Here is a 13,630-nt window from a genome sequence, read left to right on the forward strand (position 1 = left end):
ATGAGCGTTGCTGTTGTCAGGGGTCGCCGCAGTTTCTGTTTTTATGCCGGATGCATTTCTGTGTGGGAGCTTTTTGGGATGATGTGCGTGAGTGTTTCAATAGTGTGTCTGGGAGCAACAACAACAACAAAACACACACACACACACACACAAAGAAACATTTCAGTGATGTGTGAGACAAATAATCCTGATGTCCCTGACGCCCCCCGCCCACCCCCCCCCCCTATGCACATGCACACACGTCGTGGGCAGAACAGAACCTGTATGAGGACTGGGCTTCCTCAAACAAGAATTTCCGGGCAAAGTCAGAAGCAGAATTTGGATTCACGGGCAGACAAGGTAAGGAAATGACTCAATGAAATGGATTGCACAAAATCGTATTTAAGCGGATGCCCCCCCCCCCCCACACACACACACACACTCTTGGGGGTGTTTTATTTGAGTAGGGTAGTTCAAATGGGCTCAGGACAGATACTGTAGCTGTGGGGGTTGATTCCAGATGAATCACACATTAAAATAAATCACCGGTGTCGTGCGCGCGTGTGTGTGTGTGTGTGTCGAGGTCCTCCACTCCGCTCGGCTCACACGTTATTTTCTCTCCTGACGTCACTAGAGACGGAACCGGCGGTTCGGGCACGGCGCACAACGGTCAAAGAGGAAGACAGAAGCCGGGCTGGAGCCGAACCATGGTGATGTGAACACCCAAAACCTCGTCCCCTTTCGGTACGATCCAGTTCCATTTGTACTCCTTTTGAGTTCCGCTTTTTACGCCCCGTAATGTGTGTCTTTGAACGTGTCATCCGGTAATATTATGCTCGTTTAAAATATTGAGTGCGGCGTTACATCATATTGTATCTGAGTTTGTGATCAAAGCAGACTGTTTGCGCTCATGGTGCAATAGACGCCCTTCGGTCATAACATTGTGAATATCTGCTATTATTTCAAGCGATTACTCATTATTCGTGCATGCTGAGCAGGTTGGGAGAAGCCCTTCGACAAAGCAGGTGATGGGGATTCCTCGTCTGTGCACTGCACCTGACTCCAGCACATCAGCATCCGCATCCCCATGGCAACATGATTGTTTTCTCTTTGTCCACTCTGTTGACTTGGACGAGAGTCCTCAAGTGCACTCCCTGTGGCTGAACATTTGCGAGTGATTATCTCCTCACGTTAAAGCAGGAGAAACAAAATCGAAACTAAAATATGTCAAATGAAATCTATCCAAAGTGCAGCAAAAGGAACGAAACCCAAATATTTCTCGGCCATGGTTTCATCTCGTGATTAGCGTATTGCCAAAATAATTCCCGACGTGGAAAGTCCTCACCGTGGGCTTTCATTGTACGAGTCGATGGAGTTTGTTGCAAATGAATTTGCTAATCCGATTTGGCATAGCGAGTTGCTGCTCCATGAAGGTCAAAGTCACTCACTACCTACAACTAATCCTTCTAATCATTCTGTATGTCAAGCCATCAAATAAAAAAAAAAGAATAGTAAAAAAGTGAAATCATTCATTTTTGATCATTTGACACGCCGGACGTATAGAAAACAGGTGGCTGCGTCCAGACACGATGAATCCAAAATCGAAATCCACACATCAAATCGACCCCGATTTTCCCCTGTGATCAATTCATGAATTCCTGAGCTGCGTCTCACTTACGACATACGGTTGTTCCTTGTTCTAGATAGGGTGACGGATGAGACCCTGACTATTGTGTACGCGCCTCCACAGCCGCAGCGTGAGTGGAAGACGGTCTTGCAAGCGCGGCAAGCCATGGGGAAAGACTACTACAAGACCCTGGGCATCCCCAAGGGCTCCAACGAGGAGGAGATCAAGAAGGCGTATCGGCGCATGGCGCTGCGCTTCCACCCTGACAAGAACACAGACGCCGACGCCGAGGAGAAGTTCAAGGAGATCGCCGAGGCCTACGAGGTGCTCGGGGACCCCGAGAAGAGGCTCGTCTACGACCAGCTCGGGGAGGAAGGTGAGACGAGGGATTACGTCCGTCCTGGAGAAAACCTTTCGGGCTGCCCCGATCAAGCCTTGTTAAAAAGACCCTACGGTAGTCTGCCGCAATTTCAAGTGGAATGAGATGCAACACGAGTTGCGCTGTGTCAGAAATTCTGTCTTGACTGTGACATGTGACTGGACTGTGAGTGTGTGGCATTTTTCTTTTTGAAAAGGCGCTTTGATACAGTTCTTATATTGGATGCTCATTCCATTGTGGCAACGTTAGCATGTTGACAGCAGCGTGTGGAGTTCGCTCACGAAGCAACCTAACATCTCAAACGCGGGTGCGGGACTTTGTCACTTTGTCACTCGCGACGCTTCCAGACACATGGCTAAGATAGATGAGATATGAATAGCGCTGACTGCTGGAGTTTGCATCCATCTGTGGGTGTTTTGTGTGGGTGGGTTATATATAGGATTGGCCAGGTACCGTATACAAGTTAACACACACACACACTCGCTCGTTTATTTTCGGCAATGTCCTGAGTACTCTGGACCTTCAAATAGCAGCGCGAATCGCAGTCGTGAAACCGCGTGGAAATATAAATCAAATACTGGAAATATCGGAACATGGAAAATCGGAGGTCAGGGAGAAAAAACGTCACATCAGAAATCCGTAAAATATCAAAGCAACGCTTTGATAACGCTGCGCACCAAAGCATTCCATTGGTACTCATTTACATTTCAAAAATGAATGGTCAGTTTGCCCATATTTGATTTGATACGACCTCTTCACAGGTTTCAAGACCGGAGGCGGCAGCTCATCCGGTGCTCCTGGCACCTCAACGCAGCACTACACCTTCCACGGAGACCCCCACGCCACCTTCGCCTCCTTCTTCGGCGGCTCCAATCCATTCGATATGTTTTTCAGCTCCAACCGCAGCCACGCCCGCGCCAACGGTTTCTCCTTCCACAGCGACCACGCCAACGACGGCGAGCAGGACGCCGACGTGGACGACGACGACCACTTCGCTCACTTCGGGAGGCAATTTGGCTTTGCGGGAGGGATGAAAAACGGCTTCCCAGGCGAAGGCCGCAGACGGAGGGGCGGGCCCTCGGAGTGCCCGGGGGGAGCTCGCAAGCAGCAGGACCCCCCGGTGGTCCACGAGCTGAAGGTCTCACTGGAGGAGATCTTCCACGGCTCCACCAAGCGTATGAAGATCACACGCCGCAGGCTGAACCCAGATGGGAGGAGCTTGAGGACCGAGGACAAGATTCTCAACATTGTGATCAAGAAGGGCTGGAAGGAGGGCACCAAGATCACCTTCCCCAAGGAGGGCGACCAGACCCCCGAGAACATTCCCGCTGACGTTGCCTTTGTGCTCAAAGACAAGGGCCACACCCACTTCAAGCGAGACGCTTCCAACATCATTTATAACTGCAAGATCAGCCTCAAAGAGGTAAGTCACATTTCGACCTTTTCCCATTCATTTATGCATCCGTTTCAAGAGCCTTTGTTTCGTGCCGAACTGATCAGGCGACGTGTCCGCGTTGATGTTCAACGGTGTAGTCATGAAGGGAGCAAACATAGACAAACTTTCAGTACGACAGAGCAATTCTATACCACTGCGAACTACAACAACATTATATTATGATATTGTAGAATATACAGCCGATTGGGGAATCAGCTTCTATACAAATAGCGGCTATTCGCAAACCTATTCGTGCCAGTCCAGGTGTTTTTGCGCTCCTTCCGCCGAAGCAACCTGCTCCATCGAAGATGCTACGTTAGCGGAGGGGTAGCTAGCCGTGGAGAACAGCGACTTGATTGGAGATTTCGATAGCGGTCCGACAGGAAACGCAAAGCTCCTCGTGAGCTTGACGCTGGAGGAAGCAGGGTGGTAAACGCCTCGAGATGATGCAAAGAAAGCTTCGGCTCGCTATCGGCATTGGTGGAACAGCTGAGAGACGTTTGCGGGACCTTTTTTTTTTTTTTTGGAAATGACAGTATCCAGTTATGACTGGATACAAAAAAAAAAAAACCTTAACAAAATGGCTAATTGTAAAGTAGGAATTGGTACTGTTGTGGGCTGTGAAGCGTCCTCGCGCTTCCGGTGCATTTTGTTTCATCTGTAAGTCATTTATTATTGAAGTCGATTGTTGTAAGATGAGTTTGATTCCATTTCAAAGTGTTTTGGGGTCATACTTTGATGTATATTTAGGGTTTAAACTCCAATAATATGGGCAGAGGGTTAGGGTCAATTTGCACATTTTTGCTATTAGTGTCGCCAATAGCAGTATCGCCAAATGAGGGGCTGTCAATCAACACCGGGAAGGTCGAATGTACGCACGGCATCCTATTGGACTGTGTACCTAATATTGTGGAGAGTGAGTGTATTTTCAGATACCTTTTTTTTCCACTCCAACCCGAGCATGAAATGTGCGACTGAGTGGTTCGTTATCTCAAACAATTTGTGTGTGTGTTTTGTCGAATCAGCCTTGAGGAAATCCTCTTGTGACAGTATTGTGTTGAATGCGGCGTCCTTGCGTGACTGGTGCACAGCAGCAGCCTCTCTCCTCTTGTTCATTCCGCTGCGTGACGACAAGTAGGCGTCCCCATCGGAACGTGCGAGCGGGCGGCCTCTCTGCCCGTGCGTATTGGCAAACACATTTAGTAGCCCAAGAGACTGGGCCGAGACGCTTTTGCTGCTGTTCCTGCGACGAGCTGCACGTTTAATTCACTGCGCCCACGAGGTGGTGGAGGGGCGCACGACTCAAGTCGTAATGTCTCTCAAATAGCGCCGCCACTTTCGGGCACTTAGTGGCAGATGTTCTCAAAGGCGTCAGAGTAGTTATTTGGACATGAGTCAAGATAATATTGTTCACTTTCCCTTTTAGGAAGAGTTTGGACTCACCTTATGTACTGGGAAGCAATGGGAACACACACGTGCGAGCGTGTGTTGTGATGATGATGATTAGTGTTCGCAGCTCAAGAAGGGATTTGGGAGATGTTGGATGGGAGGATGGCAGCTGTAACTGGGGAATATGAGGGAAGTGGGTCGAATGATTCGCTATCCAAAGCAAAGAGGAGCTCTTGTTCCTTCCCCGAAGACCAGATGCTAAATGCTACAGTGTAAATGACATGCTATCAATGTGGGAAGGAACCAAGGTTGTTTAAAGCAGTGTTTCCCACACTGGGGGGAGCACAGTGTTCGGGGGGCACTGCCCCCCTTAACCCAGAACTGCCACTGCTGGTCAGTCATGTCACGAGATAAATGTGTGCAAGCCAATGAGATCCGGCGCAGGGGTTGTATCCGAAAACATGCTTTTACAAAGGTAACAATGCTCAGTTTTCATTGACACTGTCACAGCTAATATGCAATATATGTGTAAAACTGAACATCATATTGAGTCGGGTTTAGTTCAATTCAAGTCACTTTATTTGTTTGGGAGAGAGAGGTCCACATCACATAGACTTTACACCGATTTTATCGGCCTATTTTATGCTGATCGGCTTTAATGTCATAATTCGCCGATCCGATCAATGACGTCAGTGATCGGCTCCGCGAAAGACATTAACTCCGCGTCAGCAAAGTTGGAAAAACAGTTTAGCGCTCACGACTCTAAATCAGTCTGGCATGCATTCCGATCGCTGCCCAACTACAAGCGACGACCCCCCCCCGAGCTGAGAACAATAGCAGACTATTGAATACCTTCTACTGCAGATTTGAAAAGGACACTTTCACACCCCACACCCGCCCGCCCGGCCGCACCACCGACCTCAATCACACCTCTGACCCCTGCGTTAACCATCCACGAACAGGATGTGAAGCTTCTCCAACTCAACGTCTCGCCTGCCCTCTGCCAGTGGATTTACAACTTTCTGACAGGCAGGACACAGCAGGTGAGGGTGGGGGAGACCACCTCATCCACACGCAGTATCAGCATTGGGGCACCCCAAGGTTGTGTCCTCTCTCCACCGCTCTTCTCTCTACACGAACGACTGCACCTCAACGCACCCGGCTGTCAAACTCCTGAAGTTTGCAGATGACAACCACTGTCATCGGCCTCATCAAAGACGGCGACGAGTCTGCATATATCGACAGGAAGCGGAGCGCCCGGGGCTGCGGTGCGGCCGACACAACCTGGAGCTGAACACTCTCAAGACTGTAGAGATGATCGTGGACTTCAGGAGGCATCCTTCGCCACAGCTGCCCCTCACGCTGTCCAGCTGCCTTGTGTCAACCGTCGAGACCTTTAAGTTCCTGGGAATTACAGTTTCTCAGGACCTGAAGTGGGCGACCGACATCAACTCCGTCCTCAAAAAGGCCCAGCAGAGGATGTACTTCCTGCGGCTTCTGAGAAAGCACGGCCAGGCACGGGAGCTGCCGAGGCAGTTCTACACAGCGCTCATCGAATCGGTCCTGTGTTCTTCCATCACAGACTGGTTTGGTGCTGCTACAAAAAAGGATAAAGTCCGACCGCAACGGACAATCGAAACTGCTGAAAAGATTGTCGGTATCCCCCCTACCCACCCTCCGCACCCCGGTCACCAGCTCTTCCGGCTCATTCCCTCAGGTAGGCGCTACCGATCAATCCAAACTATAATCCCAATTCCAATGAAGTTGGGACGTTGTGTTAAACAGAAATAAAAACAGAATACAAGGATTTGCAAATCATGTTCAACCTATATTTCATTGAATACACTACAAAGACAAGATATTTCATGTTCAAACTGATCAACTTGATTGTTTTTAGTAAATAATCATTAACTTAGAATTTGATGGCTGCAACACGTTCCAAAAAAGCTGGGACAGGTGGCAAAAAAAGACTGAAGAAGTTGAGGAAGTCTCATCAAACAGCTGTCTGGAACATCCCAGAGGAGAACAGGCTAATGGGGAACAGGTGGGTGCCATGATTGGGTAGAAAAGGAGTGCGTGAGAAAATAGTCGAACAGTTTAAGGACAATGTTCCTCAATGTACAATTGCAAGGAATTTGTGTTAGTGCCAATGGCATGGGTAACTTACACATCTGTGAAGGCACCATTCATGCTGAAAGGTACGTACAGGTTTTGGAGAAACATATGCTGCCATCCAAGCGACGTCTTTTTCATGGACGCCCCTGCTTATTTCAGCAAGACAATGTCAAAGCACATTCTGCACGTGTTACAACAGCGTGGCTTCGTAGTAAAAGAGGGCGGGTACGAGACTGGCCTGCCTGCGGTCCACACCCTGTCTCCCATTGAAAATGGAATGTGTTGCAGCCATCAAATTCTAAGTTCATGATTATTTGCTAAAAACAAAAACAGTTTATCAGTTTGAACATGAAATATCTTGTCTTTGTAGTGTATTCAATTACATATTGGTTGAACATGATTTGCAAATCATTGTATTCTGTTTTTATTTCTGTTTAACACAACGTCCCAACTCCATTGGAATTGGGGTTGTAGAACTAGGAGACATTCCAACAGCTTCTTCCCTCTTGCAATCAATTTCTTAAACAGCTAACCTACAATTCCATTGCAACAGTTTGCCAATTTTTTTGTCTTGAGTTTGTTGTCACATTTCTGTGGGGCCAATGATGTATTACTCGTGCACTCACTGTAGTAGTCTGGCCACGCTGCACTATTTGCATATCTGTTGTTGACCAAAACTGGCCACTCATGCCAGAGTCGCATCTGCCCCTCTTGCACACTGACTGAAGAGTATCTGCAAGGTTTGCGCAATCAACACATTATCCCACACGATCGCGCTACTCGTCCCTTTAAACCGCATCCACTCCTTGAAGTCTCGGCGCCCTTTGCACAATGCTCATTGCACCGGACTGTTTCTATGTTAGTCATTCAGTGCTAGAGGACTCTGCATCTTTTTGCACAATTGTAAAAAAAACATTTTTTAAAAATTGTACCGGCATTACCAGACAACTAGCAACACTTTATTGCTCAGTGACTGTTTTTCTCAATGTCTTTATGTTCTCTGTCAATTGACTGTTGTCGTACTAGAGCGGCCCCATCCGCCATCTATCTCCAAATTCCTTGTGTGGTTTTTTTGGACATACTTGGCAAATAAAGATGATTCTGATATTTGATTCCAAAGGCTAGTTTATTTTTAGCCTTGTCGCGTGTCTTTTGATGTAGTCCTGTAAATATCTGATGGATAATTTAGTTATTTAAAAAAAAATAAACATGTCGGCAGGGTGGAACAGACAACACGTCTGAGACGGACAACACGTAATGCCCGATCAGACTACAAGACAAATTTGCTCTTTCACGATTGCACTGTCAGACTACCGGAAAACAATCTTGTATTCCGATAGCACCGCATCCCGCTTTTTACGATCATTGGGCTTTATCTTGCCAACTCAAAATGCGACCGGATACACTCGTTACCGTGGCGACGACAACAAGAGCGCAGCGCGCCGACTTTGTATTTTTAGGATAAAATGGGGAAAAACGTGCGTTGGTGGTCACCGGTGCTCAGGACAGGCGATGACGTTCGTTTAAGGCTCGCTTGAGGTATGTTCCCGTACTTTGAATACGATACGGCTCGCAGGCAGGCAACAGGCAACAAAACGTTATGCAGCCTAGCAAGCTAGCGCTGGACGTAAACATGCCGCCGCTCTGTCGAATCATGCTCTGACGTTTCGGTGTGGGTGAAGTCATTGAATTAAAAATAAAATAAAGTCATTTAATTTCAGTAAGTTAGCGCCGATTATTTCTGTCACGTCGTAATGTCGGTTGGACCTGACTGATTAGAATCCACGATCTGACGAGAGCAGTGATTTCCAACCTTTATGGAGCCAAGGCACACATTTTACAATTGGAAAATCTCACGGCACACCGACGGACAAAAATGTCACAAAAAGTGGCAACATTCATTCTTGTATTGACTTCCTGCCATCTAGTAGAAGACCGTTTATCATTTGTTCTGTCTGTCACTACGCCTCACTGGCGTAAATAGAGGAAAAAAGATACATTATTGATTGTAAATGTAATTTGTTGAGCAATTCAGTACACAAGTATATACAGTAAACGAACAGGTCATTTAAATAGATACATTCCTCCATCTTGTGATCAGTTATCGTTTTTTTAAACTCGCTGATCGGCGATCGGCCCCAAAAATCCCGATCGTGTAAAGCCTACATAGAATACATACATGCTGATATTTACAACTAATCCGAGCGTCTTCTTTTTTCTTTAGCTGCACGAGAAGGGCAAAGTATTAGAAACAACTTTACGATATATGACAGGAGTGCAGTTCCACACAACTGCAAACTAGGACCACAATAGTCAACATCAAATTCAAAAATAATAATTTTAAACTCGATCCGGCAAAACTTAGCATGTTATATTGGTAAACAAATCACAGGATTTTCACAGGATCTCAGTCGAAGGTGCAGGCGTACCTAATGGCGTGTCCAACGTCATTCTGTGCTTCAAAGCTTGTGACAGCACTTAAGCATGAGTGAAGCAATTTGGATTTGGACTTCCCGTGCTCTGCCCTCACTTTTTATATCCACGGACAGACGTGCTATAAGACGGCTGCGTTTCAGCTTGTAAACACAGAAAGTAGTCAAGTGCTCAAATGTACATACATACTTAGTTTTCAAGTAATATTAACTTGAAAAAAAGAATATTGAATCAGTCTTAGATCTTTAAAAAAAAAAAGAATCAAAATGCACTCCAGTTCCCACATGGTTTTGATGTATAGAAAGTGACATTTGATTGGGTATCTAGGGCAGCACGGTGGGAATAGTTGTTAGCACTTCGGACTCCCACGTTCGAATTGTGGCTTTAAATTGTCCATCGGTGTGTGTGTGTGTGTTTTATGTGATGGCTGATGACGAGCCCTCGGTGTGGGCCCTCGGGATAGCCTGACCCTCAGCCGCAACCCTAACGCGGACAAGCGCCTTAAGAAAATGGATGGCTCGATATTGTGTTGTATCATATTCAGGGCATATAACTATGGTGTCGCGATACTTTTGTACACTGGCTCGTTGTAACCATGACGATGAGCATTACAATCACAAAGTCAGTACTGCAGCTCAGTGGGTAAAAAGCGCCTGATGTCATGTTTGGACACGTCAGCGCGCCCACCGCTCTGCTGGCGGCGACGACACGTTGAAATCCGCTCAAAGTAGCGCAACTTTGTGCGATTGAGCAGCCGTCCGTCGAGCCAAAACCAATATTACCTCATATCATATCATTACATCGATGTCCGGTTGCCTTGGATGGAAACGCCCTTTAGATGTGAAATAATATTCAACTGTAATAATAATATTCTTTTCTTTAGCAAGCTTGAGCTTTTATGCTTAAGAGCAATGTCTACATTTTATATGACCGATTTCTAAATACTTTGAACAGAATATGGTGTATATTAGTAAAGAGTGCAATTTGTGTTTGCATTTACTCCGCAAACATCAATTTGATCCTTCACGTTTACTTGAATTCATGTTAGCTCGTCTGCCTCGCAGTCGCGCAGTTCTGCGTTCAATTCTGGGCTCAGGCCTTCCTATGTGGAGTTTGCATGTTTTGGCCTGTTTTCGCCAGAAACTCTGGCTTCCTCCCGCATTTCCCAAAAGCTTCGCTCAGGACTGCGCGCGCGCGCGCGTGCGTCTTTGCTGCTCCTCCAACTATTTACGAGCGCAGCTCTTCATTAGTGCTGGCTATGAGAAGGTTGCTAAAATTAGTCCCCTGTGCAATGTGGAGCTCCTCCAACAAGGACACACACACACACACACGCTGCACACGCACATGCACCGAAAGGTTTTCCACTCCATGTCATGTTTTTCTTAATCGCTGGACATTGTTGCTCCTCTAAAGATTTGAGGCCTTTTTCACACACATCTTGGTACTTACTCATTAGTATCAGGTACTGATAACTCACTTTTTGATGTGTAGTCCTTGTCAACATGAAGTCATCAATTTACTCGTGGAGATTTCAGCATCTCTTCTTTGCCCCCCCGCAGGCGTTGTGCGGCTGCACAGTCAGCATCCCCACGCTGGAAAGGCGCCTCATCTCCCTGCCCTGTCACGACGTCATCAAACCCGGGACGGTCAAGCGACTCCGAGGGGAAGGCCTGCCGTTCCCCAAGAACCCCTCGCAACGCGGCGATCTCATTGTGGAGTTCTCGGTGCGTTTCCCGGACAGGATCCTGCCTCAGTCCAAAGAGATTATCAGACTGCACCTTCCTCCATCATAAGAATGACGTACAAATATGGATCTGGATGCTCTCCTCCACTATGTCAACCCTCCCGTGGTCGTTGTTTCTCTTCTCAGCATTTTTTACAGGTACTCACAGCTTGGAGCCTATGAAATGATACGCTCACCTGACACTTTATTCGATAAAAATGCACAATCTAATAAGATCCAGTGCAAGAGCTGGAACAAGACAAAGGTTTTGATTGACACTATCAGAGACACAATGTTTAATACTGTTGTCGTGCTTTACAGTGGGCTAGAATTACACATTTCTAGGAAAATAAAGTATGGCTTGACTGTACTTCCACAAATAGTTGATAGACGCCATGCATCAATTCATTGACGGTGGTTGTCATCTGCAAACTTCATGAGTCACAGACGTCACGGCGAAATTATGGATGTTGGTGTTGTACAATGTGATACTGGTATCACATAATCACAGTATAATAATATATGTGTATCCCTGCATACCCCCCCCCCATGTTTTTTGCTTTCATTTTCTTTGAAAAACATTTTTAGATATTTATTTTTCTTTTTTTGGGGGGTGGGGGGGCACCAACTACGAAGCGCTTAGTGGTGATTTATCCCCACTTGTTCAAGAATGTCTTGGGTTTAAAAAAAAAAAAAAACATTTCTCCGAAAAATCAATACGTAAATAATGCAATTATAAAGGGCGGATTTTTGCTATTCGCAGTCCGGTCCCGCAGGGGTCCATTGTACAGTATTGTAAACATTTCCACAAAATAAATCATATATTAGGGAATATTCTTTTCAAAATGCATCTAGACAAATAAAAGCCTCCTCTGTAATAATCCCCCTTAGCTCCAATAAATGTGCGGTACACTCTCCTGTTAATGAAATACCCCCCTGGCCACTATTTGAGGAAAGAGACGGCAGTATGTTAAAGTATCCCGCAGTTGTTCCTCCAGATTTTTGTGGGCAACACACAGGTCAGTTTGATTTAGATTTCTGCTTTTTCAAAACCATCAGTCATATCAGTAATCCTTTGCTATTTCCACAAAGAAGTTTACAACAGCGCCATTCATTTCTCCCTTGACTGTACCAGCAGCCCAGAACTTCTCTCAGTCTACTGAAGCTTTGCGTTTTTTGAAGTCCGCAGGCTACCCTGCACCATCTGATCTGTCTCCCTCACTATCGCTTGTCTTATGCTTTTGTATTGCGATACCATACGACGATTAGATCATCAACTTGAATTGGAATAACAATGAGGAATGACAATCATATACTGAATCAGCAGTATAAGCTCAGAAGTTGCACAGAAAATCGGTGCTTTCCGTTTGAACCACATAAGCCGGGCTCACTATTTATGTGCCTTAGCCAGGTGTCGTATCACACGCGCGCACACACACACACAAACAGATAACAGTGTAACACACAACCAGCCATATAAAGTGCACACCAGATGAGCAACTGTAAGCAAACAACCTTAAAACCAGTCAAAATATTGTATGCGCAACAACAGTAGATCTCCTCATGCGGACTCGTTTATTTTGCCGCCAAGTGCAATTTAGCACAGGTTGGACTTCCCAGAGGAGTTGACGTAACACTGACAATAATAGCTGGACAATAAATACTGTACTGCTGATTCCTCTGGGGGAAGCCATCTCGATGCTTGGTTTCTTTTGCTTTCTCTCGTGTCATTCGAAGGCCGTGTCTTGGTGCTACTGCGAGCGGTGCCGACAACAACCTTTTGTTTCACTCACTATTTATGAATATTTAAAATTTGCTTGTACCATGTGTATCATCTGTACATTGATATTTACAATTTTGGGGTTTTTTTGGCAAGTAGAAGCCCTTGAATATACAGTGCTACTATTGCATCGGTTGTGCTATGTTTCACCTGTAGGGGGCTCTGTTAACGCCCTTTGCTTATTTCTAAACTCGTTAACAGGCAGTTTGAGGAGTCTACAGTGGACTAGTTGGCCATAACATTAGGTACACCTGCACATTCGAATGAGTTTCAATCTCTCGCCTCAGCTCTCATTACTGATTGTGCCGGTGTAGCCAATCAGTAATAGCAAATAAATGCACTTGACGTACTGTAAAATAACTAAAAGAGGCCTGAATGACATAAGGACATACTTAATGTCGTATCATATGTAACGTGAAGTTGGCACAAGTGCTGCTGCTGAAAGACTCACCACTTCTGTGCATTTGCCAGTGTTCATTGTTTTAAAATGGCAACAAATAAAGCAAATGTGGGAACCTGTCGGTCTGTGTGTCGTGACAGACGTAAAGCAGAAATGTGAAATGATTGTAGCCCGGTGGCAGTTCTCGAAAACCTCCACGCAGAAGGGATTCAAACCCACAACCTCAGAACAGTGGGGCGGACACGCTAACCACTCATTCACTGTGCCGCCCACCATTAAATCAAACAGAGCATTTGAAACATTTAGTCATTTCAATGACATCAATCCGGATCGGTGCACACTTTAGATACTGAGTTTTCCAAAAGATAGT

General features: G+C 46.1%; 1 protein-coding gene across 2 annotated transcripts; it reads left to right on the plus strand.

Annotated features, from left to right (window-relative positions):
• Positions 1–247: 247 nt before the first annotated feature.
• On the plus strand, positions 248–13,379 carry dnajb5 (DnaJ heat shock protein family (Hsp40) member B5). 2 transcript variants are annotated; one of them, XM_061768129.1, is made up of 5 exons: positions 248–339; positions 614–723; positions 1,683–1,982; positions 2,747–3,408; positions 10,917–13,379. In XM_061768129.1, exons 3-5 carry the CDS (start codon positions 1,772–1,774, stop codon positions 11,148–11,150), a joined length of 1,107 nt encoding a protein of 368 aa, XP_061624113.1. In that variant the 5' UTR covers positions 248–339; positions 614–723; positions 1,683–1,771; the 3' UTR covers positions 11,151–13,379. The 2 variants fall into 2 exon arrangements, with proteins under 2 accessions (XP_061624113.1, XP_061624114.1); XM_061768130.1 differs by having other exon boundaries at positions 1,730–1,982.
• The last annotated feature ends 251 nt before the right edge of the window (positions 13,380–13,630 follow it).

This window comes from Phyllopteryx taeniolatus, chromosome 3 (genome assembly GCF_024500385.1).
Source record: "Phyllopteryx taeniolatus isolate TA_2022b chromosome 3, UOR_Ptae_1.2, whole genome shotgun sequence".
NCBI classification, from domain to species: domain Eukaryota; kingdom Metazoa; phylum Chordata; class Actinopteri; order Syngnathiformes; family Syngnathidae; genus Phyllopteryx; species Phyllopteryx taeniolatus.

Bases quoted from the DNA above. Each gene is read 5' to 3' on its own strand.
- dnajb5 (XM_061768129.1), top strand. From the start codon at position 1,772: ATGGGGAAAGACTACTACAAGACCCTGGGCATCCCCAAGGGCTCCAAC. The intron at 1,983-2,746 runs GTGAGACGAGGG...ACCTCTTCACAG, and splicing joins CGACCAGCTCGGGGAGGAAG to GTTTCAAGACCGGAGGCGGC. The intron at 3,409-10,916 runs GTAAGTCACATT...GCCCCCCCGCAG, and splicing joins GCAAGATCAGCCTCAAAGAG to GCGTTGTGCGGCTGCACAGT.